The sequence below is a fragment of the Mus musculus genome, chromosome 4, assembly GCF_000001635.26.
Source record: "Mus musculus strain C57BL/6J chromosome 4, GRCm38.p6 C57BL/6J".
Taxonomy (NCBI): domain Eukaryota; kingdom Metazoa; phylum Chordata; class Mammalia; order Rodentia; family Muridae; genus Mus; species Mus musculus.
The window spans coordinates 123,373,783-123,395,635 of NC_000070.6; the positions used below are offsets into that span (position 1 = coordinate 123,373,783).

The window sequence follows — 21,853 nt, forward strand, 5'->3', positions numbered from 1 at the left end:
AGACGACTCAGTGAGAGACGACTCAGTGAGAGACGACTCAGTGAGAGACGACTCAGTGAGAGACGACTCAGTGAGAGACGACTCAGTGAGAGACGACTCCGTGAGAGACGACTCAGTGAGAGACGACTCCGTGGCTGGGGCACTGGTTGCTTGCAGAAGACTTGGGTTCAATTCCCAGCACACCTATGGTGGCTCAAAACTGTAACTCCAGTTCTAGGGGATCTGATGCCCTGTCTGGTCTCCTTGGGCACTACTCAGGAGGCAGGAGAGAGCAGGTCTCTGTGAGTTCGAGGCCATCCTACTTTACAGCATGAGTTCCAGGACAGCCAGAACAGGGAGAAACCCTATCCCCAAAAAAAACATAAACAAAAAAAGAACGCTGCTGATGAGCAGCACAATACCTCTCTGGTTCCTGCTGAGTACACGGACAGTTCATTTGGCATTTACAAGCAAATGCTGCTTTTTGTTAGCAGTGAGACAATTCTCAGCATGGTTGAGTAGCACAGATTACCATTCCTTGAGACTAGATTACCTTATGGGTGTCAATGAGAGATTGTAGGGCCTCCGTGTCATCAGGAAGGGCTCCTCGAAAGCGAAGTGTTTGTTCTGCTTCAGAAAGCCACTCCAACAGCATATGGACCGTGTCCCGAAACTCTTCTGCCTGAAATAACCAAGCACAAGAAGATCTGGCCTCCCCCTGCAGCTGGGGCACTAGACACTAGAGTTTGCTGGGGAAACATCCAGGACTACATTCTACCAGAGGCCAAAGGTCATCTTAATTTGTAGACCTTTGAAAACAAGCTCAATGACTGATCAAAGTCCTGTAGAATGTTCAGAATACAACGTTATTTTCATTTCAAGACTGTGGGACTTCATGATGCTGGTAAAGAAACTCAGATCTATATGCTTGGGTCCCAAGCCATGGCTTGAGCCCAAAAATTTATCTCACCTGTTTTAAGGCTTGCTCAAGCCGGCTTTGCTTGGAAACAGAGAGTTTACACACCGTGTCCCAGCGAGTGCTAAGCTCCTGGAGCTGCCCCTTTACCCACGTGGTGTCATCTCTGCTGCCCTCAATCAGTTCTCTGCCTGATCGTTTCAGGACCTGAACTGTGCCGGTTCTCTTTCCCAGTTCTTTTTGGAAAACCTGGTTAAAGAAGAAGTTGGGAATTAGTTGTTGGTAAATTATTTTTTTCAATTTTTAAGAATTATTTTCTCTTGTGTAGGAGTGTTTAGCTTGCAGTCTATATGCCACGTGCATGCCTTAGTTCCAATGGAGGCCAGAGAAGGTGTCAGATCCCTTGGAATTGGAACTACAGATGGTTGTAAGTCACCATGTGGGTGCTGGGAACTGAAACCAGGATCTCTGAAAGAACAAACGTGCTCTTAACTGGTGAGCAGTCTCTCTAGCCCTGTGTCTGATAAATGCTTTGTGTAAGAGTAAAACCACAGAACAAGCAGTCTCCTTGGTAGGGTCTTGTCATATGTCTTATTTATGCAGAGAGAACAAGTAGGTGACTTTCAAGATGTCTGCACCACCAATCTCATTCTCCTTCGATGCCTATGCTTTACTCTATTCAACCTGCTCTCTCTCTCTCTCTCTCTCTCTCTCTCTCTCTCTCTCTCTCTCTCTCTCTCTCTGTGTGTGTGTGTGTGTGTGTGTGTGTGTGTGTGTGTTAAGACACACAAAAAAAAAATCAGCAGCTCTAGCTATGAATGTCAGCTCAGGCATCTGACCTGCTTGACTTTGGGAAAGGTGCTTACTTTACCTAATCTAAAAAACTCGAATAATTATACCAGTATTTCTAGAATTGAGGGAGATAAGAAAGAACATACCTGAAGTACAGAGAATGTGATAAATTACACTTAGTTCTGTTTTTGTTTATATGTGTAGACAGTTATGGAAATGAGAGAATAACTTGCTAGAGTCATTTCTCTCCTTTTACCATGTAGGTTCCAGGGATTGAACCTGGGTTGTCAGGCTTGGCAGCAAGCCCCATCCCTGTTAAGCTCTCTCACTGGCCCATAGAATGTTTCAAGGCAAAATAGAATGTTTTGTATTAAAACAGAAGAATATCATACAGCTCAATACAACAGGTGCAGGGCAGATGAACTGGTGGTATATATGGTGGTAGGCTTGTTACTATACAAAGTGGTTAGAAATAAATTCTCCCATTCCCATAGGTGTTAGTGGAAATGGATTTCTTTACAGTTTTCCCCTGAATGCAATTTCAACTTATATTGGATGAAGAGATAAACAGGGAGAACCTCTTCACATGCCTCCAAGTCTGAATCAAACCAATTCTGGTAAATTCTTTGTGACTGTTGCAAAAATCCCAGCAACAAGTTGTTTTGTTTTGGAGATAGGGCTTCTCTATGTATTCCTGGTTGTCCTGGAGCTTGCCTTGTAGACCAGACTACCCTTGGACTCAGAGATTAAAGGTGGTTAAAGTTTGTCTAAACACAGAAGACAGAGGGCTGCTCCTCCAGAGCTCCTCACCAAGCATTCCCTCCTCTCTAGGTGGTCAGCACAACACAGGGTGCGGATCGAGACAAGGCTCTGGCTTTGCTTCCCAATTCTTGCTCCTCACCTTATGGGCATCCATGAGGTTCATGACGAGGTCAAGGTCCCCATGTACAGGCTGGTCCTCAGCCAACTGTGGCTCCACCTTGTACAACCAGTCAACTAAAGCCTGCAAAGCATCCATGAACTGGCCTGAAAACAGTAAGGCTTCTTCCAACTTGTGCTGTCTGAGGAAGACATACAAAACTCAGTGATTTAAAAGAAAGAAGGAAGAAAGAACCAATGCGCACAATTCTAACTGTTAAAAGGGAATACTGCTTAAACTCTATTCAGATTAACTTCTATATTACAACAGTTGGAAATAATAACTAATAACTAATAACAAGTGAGAGAAATGCCCAAAGATTTAAAATCAATTATGTCTAGACTAGATTTATTTTATAAGTGGTTTGCCTGCAGGTATGTCTGTGCACCTATGTATGCCTGGTGCCTACAAAGGTCAAAAGAGGGTGTTGGATCCCCTAGTCCTGGAGTTATGGGCATTGATCACCTAGAACTGATCATGAAGAGGAGCCACAATATGGATGCTGGGAACCAAACCTGGGTCCTCTGCAAGAGCAACAAGTGTTCTTAGTCACTCAGCCATCTATCCAGCTTCCTTACTCCTATTTTAATTTAGTGACAATCTCTTATATACTTTGGTATGCCATATCTGAATTGGTCTGCCCTTACAGGGGACACTCATGCTCACCGCTCTACAGACTTGCCACAGACAGTATCCCATTTGTCTCTGACTTCTCCTAGCAAGTTGTCAAGTTTCTGAGTATCACCAGCAAGCAAAGTCTTTTCTTTCAGTGCTCTGCCAGTTCTGATTGTGGTATCATACACAGGCTGTTTGCCACCAAGAGTTTTCTGAAATTCCTGTTTCCAGAAAGAAAGAAAAACAACAAATAACACATATACACATATTAAAATGAGATAATAGCATGCACGGGGTTTAATTCCCAGTCCTCCAATAACTGGAATATATTTTGATTTAAAATCAACTTCTTTTTCAAGTTTACAAAGTAAACATAGCATAAAAACAAACAAAAAAACTAAACTAAAATTAACAATAGCTTTCCCTTAAAAGAAATTTATAAGTTTTGTCTATACCACATACAATGGCACATGGCAATTTCTAAAACGCCATACTTTTGGATAGTTAATCATGTAAGCAGTTTGCTTAGATATTACATGAAAATATGGATGTCATGTTATCTAAGCACCCATGGATCCCTGGGGTTGGTTACAGAAGAGGTGGGACACTTGTCTAGCTTTTGTAAAAGTGCTACAATTTGCCACCATGCTTGGCTTTCATCTTGATTTTTTTTTTTTTTTTTTTTTGGAGACAAAGTCTCACATATTCTAGATTGGTCTTGAATTTCTGATCTTTCGCTTCTTGGTATTACACACACATGCCACCATAGCCAGTTCATGAGGTGCTAGGGAGTCAAACGAGAGCCTTGTTCATGCCAGGCAAGGACTGTTGCCAAGAGAGGGGATGGGATAGGGGTTTGGGGGGAAGAGGGGGCAAGACTGGGAAAGGGGATAACATTTGAAATGTAATTAAAGAAAATACCCAATAAGAAAAGAAAAGGGACTGTTACCAAATTATTTACATTCCTAGTCCCTTCTTGATAATTTAACATGTATCAACTGTTTTTTTAACAGGCTCTGGTTTCCATTTTCAGCAAATAGCAAACTTTGGTGAATACTAAGCTTAGGATCTCACAGCAATTAACTCTATTTTACCTTATGTTTAGAAAGCTGAAGTTTGATTTTGTCTGGGTCATTGGAAATCTCCAGTTCTGAGTCCAGATGACTCTCTGCGTCTTCTAGCCAGTCAATCAGTTTTTTCCAAGCTTCATGGAACTAAAATCAAGTATGATATACATTGTAACAGGAAACAGTGTGTGAGCTATACAGCTCACCTCTGAGCATCACTTCAGAGGTTCGGGACTCAAGGCTGCCCACCAAGTTGTGCCTCATTTATAACTTACTTGCTTTGCCCGCTTCCTGGCGTCATCCAGTGACCGACCCCTTTCAATAGACCGCTGCACAACCTTCTCCCACCGAGACTGCACACTAACCAACAAATTCTTGATCAAGACAACATCCTGTTTCTGACTAAGGAACTTCAACTGGTTCCCTGTTTGATCCAGTTCAATGATCTGGTCTCGATGATCATTTACTTCATTAGCAAAAACCTGTGGGGAACACAGTACTCTTCTTAGACACAAACAGGTGAAGGAACACTCCTTTGAATGAATCTTTTTAAAGGGAAGGTAACATCATCTTAAGGCACAATTACCTTGTGCTCTTCTATCTGGGAAAGAACAGTGTTCAAAATCAGGCTGGGAGGAGAGGCGATGTTTAAACTCTGCTCTGCTAGAGTAAGCCAGTTGATAAATTCTTGCAAGGAATTCTGGAATTCTGTTGCCAGGCTGAGGGCCTCTTCAAGCTTTGACTGAATTTAAAATAAAACACACAGAAAAAGCACCAAGTTCAGAAATTCCATCTTTGACAACAAAGGCATGAGATGTATACCAGATTGAATGAGGCAAGAAGACTCACTTAATAAACCACTAAACACTTAATAAACCTCAAATACAAAAGATTCAGGAGTTCTAAATGTTAAGGGTCTGAAGCTAAACCACCTGGACAAGAACTGAGTAAATAAAAAAGGAAAAGGCACAATTCTGAATGGCAGAAAATAATGGCACGTTCACGGCAAGTGCTTGTTTCCATTAGCACATTCCCAGTCCACAAGCTCTACTGTACGGGATTTCTTGCCCTAGCTTCTTAGTAGACATCTGTGGCCATCTCTAGGCAAGTAAAGTAAAATGATTAAAAAAAAATGATTACATCCAGAATATATTAAAAATGAATATATTCAAAGAATGAGTAAAATGAGTATATTAAAAATACTCTTCTGTTCTTTATACACTAAAAACTGAAACTGCTACTAATTTAGTTGATTAGATTACAGATATTTTCTTTTTCATCCTTTCAGGCTATTTTATGATGAATATTCTAAAGACATTTTATAATGAATATTCTAAAGACATACAATATATAGTGTTAGAATGCTTTAGGCCCTAGGTTCAGTCTCTAGCATCAAAAAAAAAAAGATGATATAAACAATATATCAATCAGGTGGATACTAAAGTCAAAGCTTTCAAACCTGTTTAGAAACTAATACTGAATTCTATTTTTTCTTGCTTTACAGCCCGTACTGCCCTTAAATTTGAGATTCTCAAAATCCTTGATTGAGTTAGATTCTGCCTCAGTTTCTCTCATTAATTTTGCTCTGCCTTTTACAGGCCAGAGAACAAAAAACAGAACACAGGCTTATATTCAGTTCCTTTTGGCTAGTCTCCATAATACAAGAGCACAGAAGCCCACACCAGGACAACTTTACAAATAGTGTTTCTCTAAAAATGTCCCTCAGTACATGGGAACTTGTTTGTGTTCTGACCAACCATTCCAAACGACTGGTCTACTTGTTTACTCTTCCTACTAACACCTAGCTCACTACTGATTGAGGGGACATGCCCAATGAGTTTATTTGCAGATTTTATACTTGACCTGATTGTCAAAGAAGAGAATGAGACTCTGTAGCCATTTAAAAAAAAAAAAAAGAAAAAAAAAAAATCAAACAAACCCCAACTTTTTTGAAAAAAAAAAAAAAAACAAAACAAAAAACAAAAAACCTTGAGTTCATATCCCCTCTTTTGCTCTTATAAAGAAGAAAATCCAATTTCTGAGAACTAGTGGGAAGAGCTCATAATTTACTTTTCTTCTGATCTTCAGTAAAATTCCTTAAAAGAAAATTGCTGGTCACATTTCTTACATTGCCCTGTCCCCATCTTCTTAATTCAATGTTATAAACTCCAGCAAAACTTTGTAAGTAGGAACACAAACTAAAGATTACTGTCAGATAGATTAATATAAAGTCCATTATGAGATAAGTTCTCTGACATATCACAACACACCCATCTACAAAAATGAAGACAGTGATGTCACAGGTCACTGAACACACTGCTCAGACAGTGCTCTGCAGCGGTACCTTTCTCTCTTCCACCTTACTGCTGACCGCATGCCACTTCTGTTCCAAGAGCGCTACACTCTGCTCTGTTTTTGAGCCAGACCCAGAGTCACCACGGCTGAGGAGCATAAGCCTGCCCTTGTCAAGCAACTGATTGTAAATCTCTTCCTTGGCTCTCAGCTGGGAATGTAGTTCCTACAAAAGAAGGTAGCAAAATATATCAATAATATCTATTTCCTGAAAGACCCCATACACACATATTTCACTAGTACAGTCTGGAAAGGTCCAGAAAGGCCTTGTCTTTATATAAGTCCCTTTTAGCTTCAGTTCCAAGTATGAGCTGTTAGTAAATTAAACCCAGAATTCTTCCTTAATAGGAAGACAATCAACTCACCAAGAAAATAAAAAAAATTTTAAGGATCCGAAAGACCTCAAAAACAGTCTGTAATAATGTATTTGTCCTTTTTTTTTTTTAAGGATTTGCCTAGAAATAATGTTGCTTTTGTTGTTTGTAGGCTCTCTTAAAATCCTGTCAGCACCTTTCAGATTTCTCTAAACTCTTACCGAATACAAACATATTGGTGATGATCTCACTTCTAGTCAACATTCTGGTACCCACCAAATGGACAGACAGACTGAAGTTACCAGCTCACCAGCGCCTTTCTAGCTGACTCTTTCCTTTCTATTGCTGCCCAAGTCTGGACTGAAGTCTGTAGAAGAGCTGAACTAACTAACTAACTAACTAACTAACTAACTAACATCGCAGACTCCCAGGATATAAGTCTCTCAGAGAGGCTACTGAATGCTTTTGTGCCATTTGAAGAAACTGTTACCATATGTGTATCAAGCTGTTCTCTAGCAGTCTCAGGAAGTCCTCCTGTAGGTTTAGATGCAGAAAGTTGGTTCTCCATTCTATTGAGTTCTAAGAGGAAATCTTCAATTTCACTGTGGAAACCCTGGGCCTTTTGAAAAAAAGACATATCAGCAGTATCAGTAAGCAATCAGCTGTAAAGGCAAACTTTTGGAATGATCTGAACACACTGGGAGGATTCTGAAGCTGGTCTCAGGCAGAGTAGTTAGTTTTATCTCTGGACAGGGACTATCTGCTTGCTTATGGCTAGAGTTTAGCAAGATCCTTCAGATCTCCCTATAACACAATAGATGCCTACTGCAATCTGGGGAGAAGCCTGACTTGCTATAGGAAACACCTGAATCTCAAAACAAGTTGGTCAGTGTGACTAACTGAATAGTAACCAACCTGAACTGCAAACAATCCTGAAATACCTGCCATCAAAAGCTGCTCTTTTCAAAAGGGGTTCAACCCCAGATGGCCTCCTTTCCCTCCCGTGACCGCCCCTCCCCCGTGCGTACCTGCTGCAGCGTGGACTGCAGCTGTTGCTCCCTCTCCTCTGTCTTCTGCAGCACCGATTCCCAGCACTGGTTCATGGTCTCCAGGCGGCTTCTCAGGCTGCTAGCGTCATCTCCAGCGCTAGACTCCAGGAGTTCACTGCCGGCTTTGTTGACTGTTGCCACCGTGGCTTGATGAGCCAAAACATCATTTTTTAGAACCTAAAGAAATGTTGAATGACATAATTTATCTCTTTTGATGTCATTGAACCTAGCTCCTTAAGGTCCATATGATATTAAGCTTCTGGTGGCAGTAACTGGTCTCAAACTGGCAAAGTTAGGTAGGAATGAAAACACTTACATGGTGCTTTGCAAGCTCAACTTCAATGACTTTTGGGTCTCCACTTATCGGTCTTTGAGCATCCAGCAGCTCTTCAGTGTGTGTTAGCCAGCTCATTAGTTCCTCTAAGGCATGTTGGAACTGGCCCAGGGCCAAGAGAGCACCTTCTAGCTTATGCTGCTCAGGACAAGACAAAGACCATTTGTTAGGAAATCAGAGCGGGCAGAGGGTAGCTCACCAACCCATGTTACCTACTCTAGCCTTACCTGTCTATGGGCAATCTTCTCACCCAGATTCTCCCAGAGGTGCTTGAGTTCTGTCAGTGGTTCTCGTATAATATCTCTGTCAGTTTCATCGGTAGCTTTTTTTAACATCAATTCACCCTGGTGATTGAGTTTTTCCATCTCAATTTGCTGTTGGTAAACTTCTACTTTGAACTCCTATAAAAGATTTATTTAATGCTAACATTAATTGACGTCTTCATTATTAAAAATAAGGAACTCTCTTTTCAAAGCCTTTCCTGGGTACAGACCTTCATCTCATTTAACTGATCTTTGACAGTGTTGAGGTCTGTGCCCACTGGGGGCATGGTGCAGAGCTTGATCACAGTGTTATCTAGCCAGTCAAACATAGCCTGAAATAAAAACACAAATACATAAAAAGAAAACCATGACGTTAGAAGAGAAGGAACATCTCCTTATCAGTGTTGGGCTTCATGATTGTGTGGGTTTTGGTCCACAAGCAAGCAGTGACTTACACAATTAGGCCAGCTTCACTGAGCAGCTGAATGGGTACAACTATGACAAGCAGGCAATGACAATAAAAATGGCAGTAGTAAGTGAAACTTGGATGTATTTTATATCAACACTTTCTCAATAGAAGTGGGAAATGTAGGCCAGAAATGTGAAAGCAAGACTGTCTTAGGTTTCCCAACACTGCAGTAAAGAGGGTGAACCACTACTATTAGAAGATGACAAGAGAGAGCAGCACTTGTACTTCTTTTGTGAGCATCTCCCAGCCTCTCACCTGGAGAGTGTCCTGATACTGCACAGCAGCCTGCATGGCATCCTCGAGTTTTTCCAGCCTTTCTTTCCACGTTTTATTTAAGTTCTCCCAAGCATTATTCATCTATGGGAAAAACATTTGAATCAAATTCTGCTAGTAATACCTCCCTGGGCTGCTGTGCTACTTCTCATCTGAGCCCCGCCCACGCCCCACACCTCATCAATGCTCTTCTTCACTTCAGGCTTCTCGGTTTCTCCACAGGCAAAAATCAAATCTGCTCCAAGGATTCTAATGAACTCCAACTCCTCATGCAGACCATCTGTCTCCTCCTTAATAGTCTACATGGAAAGGAGCAGACAATGAGTCAAAACAGAGCGCAAAGCAGAGCTTCTCAAGCTTTGCAAGTGCAGCACAGAACGCCCCACCCACAATCAAGAGCAAGCACTAAGCAAAACCTCCAGAATCACAAAACGATTTTTACTTTTTAAGATACTGCTTATCCAGAGAGTGCAGCCTCATACTCACAAGCAGTCAACAGACACACAAAGTAAAATGTATTGGCGCTGGGCATGGCAGTGCACACCCAGCACTTGGGAGGCAGAGACAAGTGGATCTCTGTGAGTTCAAGGCCAGCCAGGTCTACAGAGTAAGCTCCAGACAACCAGGGCTACACTGAGAAACCTAGTCTCCCAGAAAAAAAAAAAGGATTATATACATAAGATATGAGCATGTAGTGATGTCAAAGATGGCAAGAAGAAGATAAATTTGGATGTATAATGAGTTTTGATAATTTCTCAGCCCCTACTGGCTCCATGAAGAAATATAAGAAACAACACAATACAAGTCACAAATGTCAGTGTCATAGCTGGGCTACATAATCTTATACGTAAACCGGGGTCACACACCAACAGAGAGGAATAAAGGAGGACAGAGTTTCTAAAAGAAGATGGTGAGACCAGGTATTGCTTATGCCAAATGGAAATCATGTGAAGTCTGTCTAGTGATAATTAGACTGCCCAGAAAGTCTAGAAAAAGATGTGTTTAAGTAACTTGCTATCCCTGGATGATAAATTCAGAATTTTAAATTTTCTACTCTCTATCTCCTTTTTGAAAGCAGAAAAAGGTCTCACATTAAAAACAAAACAAAGAGCCGGGTGTGGTGGCACATGCCTTTAATCCCAGGAGCAGAGGCAGGCGGATTTCTGAATTCGAGGCCAGCCTGGTCTACAAAGTGAGTTCCAGGACAGCCAGGGTTATACAGAGAAACCCTGTCTCAAAAAACAAAAAGACCTAAAAAAACAAAACAAAACAAAACAAAGTTTTCAAAACATTGAGTTTGGCTTGGCAGCGAACACAATGTAACTCAAGGGTTCGGGGCTTAGCACGCAAGAAACCTCAGGTTCAATCCTCGACACTGCAAGAAAACCATGGAAACAAAACAAAACATGATCATCACCACTACGCCACCACACATACAATCACATGCATACCCTCACAACGTGGATACAGTATTTTGTTAAAGGACATACATATGAGATGATGTTTTGTGTTTTTGTTACCTCAGCAGCTTCAACCTGTTGCTTGATGATGGATGGGTCAATACCAGGGCTTTCTAAGTCATGAACAATATCCTGGGTGTCTTTGATGGTGGTCAGGAGAGCTGCCATGTCATACCAGAACTTCTCCGCTAATTCAAGGACATCAAGGAATTTAATTTCTCGCTCTTCAGACCGTGCTTTGATGTCCTCCCAGAAGAACACCATTTGATCCAGCTTGTCCTGGATTTCTGAAGGAGCAAAGAAGAGATGTGAACAGAAGCTCTCTAAGTTCAAAATCTAATTTCTCCCTGAAATCCCATGTAACCCTGACATTATTTATAGTTCAGTGTGGCTTTACTACTATCACCTCTCCTCTGCACTTCAGCAGGGATCTCTACTCTAGGTTTTTTTCTACTTATGTTGCTCTCCCTCATAAAGGATCCACAGAAGCAATCTGAAAACACCACACAAAATATCCAGTAAGATCAAAACAAAAGGGCTGAGATGGAAAGGCTTCCTTCCAGTGTTCTCACTGCACTTTCTGTAAATTTCCCATGGAAAGTGTTACAAAAGGTGGTTATGTTCTGCCCACTATTGATACTGTGATACTCACATTAGGGGTTAAAAAGGAACATTTGTTTCCTGGCATGGGAATCGAGCTTCCAATTGTAACCTTATTTCAATAGGGAAATGTGTTCTGAATTCTAAATGAATTCCACAGACTTTTGGAATACTCATTACTTGAGAAGTGACTCTGGGTAGCTACAGCCTCTAGTTCATTCTATTATCTTTCTTAAAAAGAAAATAATAATAATTAGATCCACCGAGTACCTTTTGCAGCCAGATCCTTGTCTGCTCCCTGCGATCTTCCAATGAGTTCCTCTCCCCGCCGCTTCAGGGCTTCAAAGGACGGCTGCAGTTTCTCCAGCTCCACGGTGGCACTTTTATTGTCACTGATGCACTCTCTGATCTTGTCGACTTCAGCAGGAATCAGGGGAGGCATTCGCAGGCGAGAGGACAGGTTCTCCAGGGTCTCCAACATGGGTTCAATTTTATCATGAAACTAAACAAGGTTGACTCGTTAGTCATCATAGAATACTTCATCATATTGAAGGGCATGTGAGGGCATAAGGTGACCTACTGTTTAGGATAGCCTGTGTTCAGCCTAGCACAATGGCTGTTCAGTATTAGTTTTCTCTAAAAAAAACTGTTTTAGATTTAGATAATAGAGCTAGCCCATCAGAAGGGGGAAAGGGCAGTATTTATTTTGTAAGTCAAAAAATACTAAGTAATATACCAAAAATCAAACAAAAATGGTTAGTATTGTCACAATACTTCTCCAACTCCAACTAATCTGACAAGAAAGTGACAGGACTATGAAACTGGTAGGAGTCAGCACTCAGCAGCTGAGATGACAGTTGCATGCGACAGACTTGACAAAGTTAGATGCCCTTGGCTTCTGTGTACATGAATGGGAACTTTGTGGTGTGCTGTCTAACAACCCACAGTGTGAGACAAAGAAAAGGGCCATGCTGAAAGGTAAGAAGGAAGGCCAATCAAACCTTCACACCTTCCTGGTACTAAAATGAATAAACCTATAAAATTTTAATTTATAATTTGATATAGAATTGGAAAGTGAGAACAGCACAGAGGAGTTTTTGAAAAAAAAAAAAAGAAAAAGAAAAACATCTAAACCAATTCTGGATTTAATATTGAGCAAGTCTCAATAATGTTAAGTGCCCTACAAGAAAAACAAATTTCTTTAACAAAACCATTTCCATCTCTCTTTAACGTCTATATTCCACCCCAAACAAGATGGACACAATGAACTTCCACAAAAGGTAAGGGAAGCATTCTTCTAGCAATGCCCTCAGCTCTCAGCTCTCTGAGAAATGGGCTCCCATAGGAGTGAGTGGGCACCTTACCTCTGTGATCTGCAATGGTGGGCGCAGTCAACACAACAATGGGATGAGGCGGTGTGAGGAAGACAGGAGCAGGCGGCAACAACACAAAGGAACACATTCCACAATGGGGTGAGATGGGACGGGAGTGGGAAACTCGAGTAAGTACAAGTATTGACCAAGAATACTGACTCAACACAGGAGTAAAACACCCAGACACGACACACGTGCCACCAACAGCAATGTATTAGTTGAGAAGGGTGCAGTTCCGTGCTGTAAGGTCTGCCACTGGGGGATTCCCTTCTCTTTGGTGTACTTCTCCCTTTGGATGCATATTTTTTTCTAAACTTGAAGTTGGCTACTCACGTTAATGTGCTACCATTCTAAATCTTACCATTAACAGGCCCAGTTGGAACCTGTCTTTTGTTAAGGTAATTACTGGTTTGGGATCTACAAAATTAATTTATCCTCAAATTAATTAAGATGCTAAAGAGTCATCGTAGCATGAATTTCTCAGAGAAACCATCAATAAACAACTACACATCCCAGGCAGGCTGTACTTCACCTCTCACCCAGCGTCAGTGCACCGATACTGGGAATAATGCAAGCAGACAGTTTTCTGCTCTACAGATGATGGATCATCAACAGAGAACCTCTGCTTAGGCTAGTGCACAGTTGAGTGTCCCGACACAGTCACACTTACCTGAGCAGACTGGGACACAGCCTCATCCAGAGCCAGGGCACGCTGGCGCACCTCATCTTTTATTTGGGCATACATGTTTTCTGCTTTCTGGTATTTTTCTTCAACCATTTTCCCTTCCTCAGGGTTTAGCTCCTTTAGTTGTGGACCTATTTTTAGTATCTTATCAATATGAGGTTTGTGTTCAGCAATGGATTCCCTTAGTTGCTATGGGAAGAAATAAGAATTAAAATATAGTGAGTGAAGAGAACAAGCAATAGTCAACAAAAACATTAGAAGTAAGGCCAACTCGGGAGGCCAGAGGCAGGCAGATTTCTGAGTTCGAGGCCAGCCTGATCTATAAAGTGAGTTCCAGGACAGCCAGGGCTACACAGAGAAACCCTGTCTCAAAAAACCAAAAAAACAAAAAACAAAAAAACCCCAAAAAACCAAAACAACAACAAGAACAACAAAAACACCCCCAAAACAAACAAACAAACACAAACAAACAAACAAACAAAAAGAAGTGAGGCCAAGAGTGAGGTTTCCTAGGTCATAACAAATCAAAAACAGCTAGCACGTTTACACCAGTTATTTAGACACTTTGATTAGAGGTAATAACTTTGAGAAGAACAAACGGAGTTGTTAGAATCAGCAAGTCCTGGCTTCTCCTTTTTTATGGGAAGTTTTCCGCTCCAGCTATGTAATTCACTTAATTTTCCAAACCAGATCAGAGGTCCAATCACTAAGAAGGTCATGCCAGTCTTTAAGTAATCTCTTTATCACATTATAATTTACATACTTTAGTATGTCTACACTTTAGACTGAGTCAGCAAGCAGGGTAGATTGAGAATAGCAATCACTTGGTAACTCAATCACTCTGACTTTGCTGCTATGTCCAGTTTACACCTTTCACTTAAAGAAGTATGGGAGAGCCAGAGAGATTGCTTGGCAGTTGAGAGCACTGGCTGCTCTTCCAAAGGTCCTGAGTTCAGTTCCTGGCAACCACATGGTAGCTCACAACCATCTGTAATGGGATCTGATGCCCTCTTTTGGTGTTTGAAGACAGCTACAGTGTACTCCCATACATTAAATAAATAAATAAATAAATAAATAAATAAATAAGTCAAACAACAACAAAAGGAAATCAGAGGTGAACTTGTAGAAGTCAGTTCCCTTCATTAAAAATAAATAAAGGAATAAAGGAACAGTACTAAGGAGAAATCATAAGCCAAAAATGAACACTTCAAAGTAAAGCATCACGCATAGCCACAGTTTTAGTTGATACATCTACAAGTTTCTCTTTCATCTTAAGTGTAGGAGGCAAATGCTCTCTGATTAGTTCTTTCACAGCTCTTACTGAATCAAGCAGAAGGGCCATCAAGTCACACCTAATAATACCTGACAAGTCTCAGAAATGTTGCAAATTTCCTTAATTTTTAGCTGGTTCTTTGGTTTTTCTTATAGACTGGGGATCAAACTCTGGGCCTCAGGCACATGACAAATATTCTACCACTAAGCTACACCCCAGCCCTAGTTAGCTCTTTCTTTATCCCTATATACAAAAGGTGTTTTAAATGTCTTTCTCATTTAATTTAACCTTTTGCCATCACCCATCCTGGACTAGAACTTCTCTGTACCGCAGCCTGTCCTCTAGATCATGACCCTAACATTCAGAATGCTGGGAGTGCATGCATGTGCTACCATGCCTGGCTTGATAGCTTCTTGACATATCTTAATCTTTAATCAATTAATATTAAACAATGAAAAATTTAACATGTAATTTCATCATGAAAAGAAATTCTGGTTAGGAATTAACTTAGTAAGTGAAACTGACCCAGTGGGCCTTATAAATGTTGTTTCTCAGTAAGTTACATAGCCCCCCTTCACTGGAGAGAATTGGCATGCTCCTTACCCTCATCTCTTCCTGCTGCTGTCTGAGCTGCTCATGATCCACAGCTGGAGGAGGCAGCTGTGCTATTAACGCCAGTGTTTCCTCAGCCCAGGGGCTGAGCTCTTCGTATGTTTCCCAAAACTGGTTCACTAAGACCTGTGCTCGCTCTAGGCGAGCATAGCGCTCTGAGTTAAGCAGGCTAACAGCTTCATATTGCTGTATTAGGCACTCGGTTTTCTCCTGTGAGACAGATAGCAAAAGAAAAAGAAAAAAAAGAGAAAGGTTTACTATTAGAAACTTTTTTCCCTCAACAACAAAAAATGCAGGTACTTATAAAGGCCTCAAACAAAATTGTACACACACACACACACACACACACACACACCACAAGCAAGTGTTAAGAAACACATGAAATTAACAAAGATGGACTAATGAATAAGTGATTTTTTTAGTTTCCTCTTCATATTTAATTCAAATGTAACTATCACACATATGCATTACTTCTAGAATATGAAAAGTATGAATTTAGCTTTAAAGGTAATAAAACAGCACAAGAAAGACGTAATAAAAATAATCTAGGGCTAGGTGTGGTGGTGTTGCAGAGCCAGGTCATTTCTGGGAGTTCCACAGCAGCAAGGGCTCAATTCCAAAAAACAAACAAACAAAATAACAACAAAACAAAAGACACAAGAATGAGGCAACATTAGCCCAACAAAATAGGCAACCCAACACACTGCCAAGTGCCAGCTTAAAAGAAAAAGTTTCTAAGCCTGGCACTTACTCTTCAGATGCCTAAAAGGAACAGCTCAAATCTTCTTTTTCCCTGAGAAAACAGTGCTGACTGCACACCCTGTGTGGTACTTTTGAAATCAGGTCAAACACAACACAGACTGGTCTGGAACTTGAGACTCTCTTGCTTCAGTCTCTCAAGTCCTGGGATTATAGGCATGCACCACTATGCCCGGACCTAACTAACCAACAGTAACCAGAAAGTCCAGCAGGTAAAAGAAAAATCCTTTGAAGACATTATGTTGTAGTTTCAGTTTCAATTTACCACGATTAAGAAAAGCAGCATGACCTAGGCCCCTAACATGTGTAACAGATGTGTAGCTTGGTCTTCATGCAGGACCCCTAACAACTGAAGCAGGGGCTTTGTCTGCCTGTCTTTGGGTCTCCCTCCCCCACCTGGGCTGCCTTGTCTGGGCTCAATAGGAGAAGCAGCACCCACTCCTATTGCACCTTGACATGGCAAGGTGGGTTGATATGCATGGGAGGCCGCCCCTTTTCAGTGAAAGGGAGAGGAAGAGGAGAGGAAGAGGAGGGAAGGGAGGGACTGAGCGGATAGGAGGGAGGGGAAGCTTCGATTAGGATGTAAACTAAATAATTTATTTAAAAAACCAGCAGCTGAATAACAAGTGCAACTCACCTGCAGTACAGCTTTCTGCTCCTCTCCACATGTGCTGAAGATTTCCCCACGGTGACTGAAGAGCTCATCCATTGAATCTTTGTGTCGAATGATGTCAATGGAGAAAGCCTTTGAAAATGAACTATGATTACATCAGGAAGTGAAAGGACCCTGCTCTGTGCCTGTACTGATGAAATGTCAGACAGGACAAATGAAATTCCTAGCTTTAAAAAGACATAAGGGATATTCTTAACGTTTAACTTTTACCTATCATCTGTGCTTATCTTCAAAACTATTTTTCAATGCTCATCATTTTAGTTGTTCACAAAAACACGTTACTTCCTAAATTATCTAGGAAATCATTAACTATTCTTTCTCGGATTCAAAAGTTTATTTATCCACAAAACAAAACATATTTTTCTCACTGAAGCCAAGTATTTATCGATGAATTTCTACCGTCATTTATTAAACCATTCTACTTAATCTGGGACGGGCACATGGACGTGTCCCAGTAAGGACACGGGAGCGCCTGGCTCTTCTATACTTACCTTCTGCACCTGCAGCTGAGCAGTAGTCTGGTCTTGTTCTAGACGAATTGGACCGAGAGCCATCAGCTTCCGCTTGGTTTCAGCAACCCAAGCTAGTTCTGCATCAGCAGCCTGCTCGTACTAACAGTCAGTAAAAATGAACAGTTACATACAGCCAGCAGCTCTGTCCGGCAACTGTAAACTATCCAACACAGAAAGGCCTGAATTTTCAGAAATATAGTTGTACCTCAAAAGTAAATTCAAAACTGAGAACAATTTCATTAAAAACCATAAACCAAGCTATGGGGGCAGGGGGTTGGAGAGGAGGGCTTTGTGGCTGTGGGTACAATCCCCAGCACCATAGGGAGGACAACATCACTTGGGAGGCTGAGGCAGGAGGATTGAAAATTGTGAGGCCAGCTTGCATTAAACAGGCATACCTTGTCTCACAAAATTAACAAAAATTTCAAGAAAGAAAATAAAATTACAACAACAAAGATATAGAAAAGTTAGAATTCAACTTCTTCAAATGAAGTTATAAAACTTAGTAAAAATAGCCGTTAGACTCTTTCAAAGTGTGCTTCTAATTAGAGAACTTTAACAGAGTGGTGCTCCGTTGACTCTCTCCAATTCGAACACTAAACAGTAGTAGCTTTACTTATTATTTTTTGGGACAAGGCCTTTTGATGTAACTCAGGTAACTTGTGATAATTCTCCTGCTTTAGCCTCCTAAGGGATTACAGGTGTGCACCATCATGCCTAGAAATAGGTGTTTAAACATAAATTTATAATGGCAATGGACAGTTGAGTAGTGTTAAATTGAAAGAACTTGCTTAGATGATGGAATCTAGAAGAACCCCAAACTCAATCACAAAATCCAAGAACATTCTTTGTATAACTGCTGATCATTAGAGTTCTCTAATCTTTATAAGCTTCTCTTCAATTTTAACCACTGTTACTGTAGTGGTCTGAAGAGTTTTGGCACCCCCACAAACTCATGTGTTTGAAAGCTTGGCTCAGAGAGTGTCACTGTAAGGAGATGTGGCCTTGTTGGAGGAAGTGTGTCACTGTGAAGGCAGGCTTTGAGGTTTCATATATACTTAAGTCTAGTCTGGCCAGTGTGATACAGTCCCCTTCTGTAGCCTGCGGATCAAGACACAGAACTCTCAGCTCCTTCTCTAGCACCGTGACTGTATGTATTCTACCATGCTTCCCATCATGATGATAATGGATTAAACTTCTGCAATTGTAAGCCAGCATTAATGAAATGTTTTCCTTTGGGGGCTGGAGAGATGGCTCAGCAGTTAAGAACATTGTTTCTCTTTCAGAGGTTCAATCCCCAGCAACCACATGGTGGCTCACAACCATCTATCCTAGGATCTGGTGCCCTCTTCTGGCCTGCAGGTGCATATGCAGCTAGAGCACTCACATACATTAAATAAATAGGGGGGGGGGGGAATGGTTTCCTTTCCAAGGGTTGCCTTCCCTGGTCATAGTATTTCTTCACAGCAATAAAACCCTAGCTAAGACTTCCCTTTATCTGAAATGCTTAGGAACAGAAGTGTTCTGAATATTTATATAGACATTACTGGTATAACATCTTCTAAATTTTGGAATACTTCACATTTTTGGAATAGAAGGTGCTAAGCCTATATTTAAAGAGAAAAGTAATGAACTGGGCATGGCAGAGAAGGCCTATATGCTAGCACATGGGATGTGGAAGCAGAAGAATTAGGAGTTCAGGGAATGTGTGTTAGGGGACTGACTAGACCACATCATACTGTCTCAAAGCATATGTGTGTAGGGCACGTGTGAGGAATCAGTTTTCCAAGCATAATACAGTGTAACTGAAGGTAACTGGTGGTGATTAGGAAAAACCTAAAGACAAATTGGGAATGTAGCTGGAATCAAAAAAGTCTTCATAGTTCAGAAAACATCTGTTTATCACTGTGAACCCAAGGGGTCATCCAGTCATATATGTGTGTGTGTGTGTGTGTGTGTGTGTGTGTGTGTGTGTGTGAGAGAGAGAGAGAGAGAGAGAGAGAGAGAGAGAGAGAGAGAGAGAGAGAGAGATGTTATGGCATAGTATTAAGTGCATGACCAGCTGTGTGACAGTGATGTCTTAGGAAGATGATGAAGATGTGCCCCGCCTCTCCCCAACCACCAAAGCGGAAGGAAAAAGGGAAACATGACACCTGTGTTTACTAAGAGTCCCTTTTGGCTGGCTGTGCTATTTTGGTTTACATATTTGAAAGTAATTATAGTTCTTGGTATCTTCCCCTTTTCCATCTAACGCTAAAATAGTGGTGCTGCAAACTCCAACTTTCAGCAGGCAGAGGCAGGTAGAGTTCTGTCAATTTAAGGCTAAGATGGAGCTACACAGTGAGATCCTATATAAGGAAGGTGGCAAGACAGGGCTAGAGAGATAGTACAAAGAGGTTAAGAGCTCTTTCAAAGGACCTGGGTTTGGTTTACAGAACCCATGTGTTGGCCCTCTTCTGGTTTCTTTAGTATTAGGTATAAACATGATGCACAGATATATACAAACACAACACCCACACATATAAAAGTAAAACAAATGAACAAAAACCCAAAAACAAATAAATTTAAAAAATAGCTTTAACATAGGGCTCTTCTTGCAAGTTTTTTCTCTGTACCAAGTGGTTGAGTATTTTGGTCCTAATCTGGATCAAAACTCTTCCAAGTGTTTACCTTATTTATTTATTTATTTATTTATTTATTTATTTATTTGGTTTTCCGAGACAGGGTTTCTCTGTGTAGCCCTGGCTGTCCTGGAACTCACTCTGTAGACCAGGCTGGCCTGGAACTCAGAAATCCGCCTGCCTCTGCCTCCTGAGTGCTGGGATTAAAGGCGTGCGCCACCATGCCTGGCTGTGTTTACCATTATTAAAGTATGTTTGTTCTATTTATTTTGATCTCATTATTCTTCTTGAGCCTGTACTTATGTAGGTTATAGCACTGGACACCACATATACATCCCATGACCTAAAACACTAGCACATAGCATTATAAACATTACCTGTTGTGATCTCTGAATAGCAGCATCAATTTCATCTACCCTTTGTCCAACAGTGTCACTGATCAGTTTGTACTGCTCGTTGGCATCAGACACAAGTTTATCCAGTCCTTCTCTGGCTCTCCAAGGCACCAGCTCTAGGAGAGCATGGCTCACCTCATTCACTGTGTCCAACACCAGCCTGTGTTCCATGACCTCCTTCTTCAGTTCCTAAGGAGGGAAAGGTTTTCAGGCCACACCTTGCTAAATTAAGCCCATCAGCAGCAGTGTGTGCTGGGGGGTTGGGGGAAGCCTATCTCCAGCACACATCCCAGCAGGGCACTGACCTCCTTCCTTCAGCTCTTTTTTTCTCTGCCTCACATTTTCAATCATTTTGAAACCTGCCTGACTTTCAGCTTAGCTGCTGCTTATTTACAACTGTCTGCAAGATTTGAGTCACACTGTCTGTGTAAAAACAGTGTTTCTTTCTTTCTATTCCTTAATGCTCTAACTAGGGGCATTTAACATAACAAATACCCACAAAGATTTCTGTGCATCAAGAACTGCTTTTGATACTGCAGCAGAATTAGAACTAACTACGAAGCACCTCCCCCATTTAATTCCTTCCCTTGCTTTGTTCTTGTTCTTTTTCTTCTAGTGCCCGCATCCATCTCCCTCGCCTCCTTTTCACTTGTCTTCTGGTCTCCAAACAGTGCCCCCTTTAGAGAATGAATGGTGGAGGTGAATTATAGGTGACACAGCAAGCAAACTTAGAACCTAGAAATTGACTTCTTTCTTCTTCAGACAACAGCCTTATCTTTATGTAAAATCTTGTTGTCATGAGTACACAAGAGAGAAAGCAGGAGTTCATTTGGTTTAGTTCTAAGGTAAAGGTAAGGAAATATGATACAGACAAAGATGAAACTTCTTTGCCTGCTGCAGTATAAAATGATGGCTTACCTTCTGTCTTTGCTGAAACTGGGGTATTTGCTCCCCTGTGGGAGACTGTCCTCCACTGGCTGCCAGCTCCTCCTCCGCCTCCCTCAGCCACCCAGTTAGTTCCTCATATGTAGAGTGGAACTTGGTGGCCAGCTGCCGGGCTTGTTCTAAAGTTCTGAGGGCCTTGGAGCTAGTGAGAGTGATGTCCGCATAGCGGGTCTTTATCCCATCCAGCTTCTCCTGGATAAGCAGTACCTCCTCGCCTGTGAAGAACAGCAGCCACTGTTCACACCAAGGAGCTCTCAGCACGGAGAGGAAAGGAGCCTTTTAATACTGTCTTTAAATGAGAGCTTAAATTTCATAGACTCTTGCTATGTCCTGACTTCACCCAATATCCCAAACTGAGGGGAAACTGGAAATGGAAATGAACCCTTAATCACATAAACTATTTGTGAGATCAAGCTTGAAATCCAATTGCAGGGGTTTCTAGATGTTTCTGAAACTTTACAGACAATGCTGATATTCAATATATTAGGAGGTAGGAGGAAGTGCCATCTATAATCAGATAGAAGACAACTAAGTAGTTTTCAAAAGGTTTAGCAGAAAATGAACATGTGACCTGTTTCTGTGGAACACATACAGCAATACAAT

General features: G+C 41.3%; 1 protein-coding gene across 11 annotated transcripts in view; it reads right to left on the reverse strand.

The window, feature by feature from the left end:
- Macf1 (microtubule-actin crosslinking factor 1) overlaps positions 1-21,853 on the reverse strand; it is a 338,170-nt gene that overhangs the window by 24,150 nt on the left and 292,167 nt on the right. For 7 of the 11 annotated variants that reach the window (XM_011240417.2, XM_011240416.2, XM_011240415.2 and 4 more), the window contains 24 exons: positions 21,224-21,465; positions 20,288-20,494; positions 17,269-17,388; positions 16,742-16,849; positions 15,337-15,555; positions 13,446-13,649; positions 12,767-12,775; positions 11,673-11,904; positions 10,863-11,089; positions 9,519-9,641; positions 9,325-9,426; positions 8,831-8,932; positions 8,565-8,738; positions 8,320-8,475; positions 7,983-8,180; positions 7,445-7,573; positions 6,633-6,806; positions 4,875-5,030; positions 4,564-4,770; positions 4,316-4,435; positions 3,273-3,442; positions 2,589-2,748; positions 950-1,144; positions 533-661 (listed from right to left, as the gene is read on the reverse strand). In XM_011240417.2, the coding sequence (XP_011238719.2) occupies positions 533-661; positions 950-1,144; positions 2,589-2,748; positions 3,273-3,442; positions 4,316-4,435; positions 4,564-4,770; positions 4,875-5,030; positions 6,633-6,806; positions 7,445-7,573; positions 7,983-8,180; positions 8,320-8,475; positions 8,565-8,738; positions 8,831-8,932; positions 9,325-9,426; positions 9,519-9,641; positions 10,863-11,089; positions 11,673-11,904; positions 12,767-12,775; positions 13,446-13,649; positions 15,337-15,555; positions 16,742-16,849; positions 17,269-17,388; positions 20,288-20,494; positions 21,224-21,465 (3,863 nt within the window). The remainder of the gene's footprint in view (positions 1-532; positions 662-949; positions 1,145-2,588; positions 2,749-3,272; positions 3,443-4,315; positions 4,436-4,563; positions 4,771-4,874; positions 5,031-6,632; positions 6,807-7,444; positions 7,574-7,982; positions 8,181-8,319; positions 8,476-8,564; positions 8,739-8,830; positions 8,933-9,324; positions 9,427-9,518; positions 9,642-10,862; positions 11,090-11,672; positions 11,905-12,766; positions 12,776-13,445; positions 13,650-15,336; positions 15,556-16,741; positions 16,850-17,268; positions 17,389-20,287; positions 20,495-21,223; positions 21,466-21,853) is intronic. The other 4 variants (NM_001199137.1, NM_001199136.1, XM_030253097.1 and 1 more) reach the window with 1 other exon arrangement.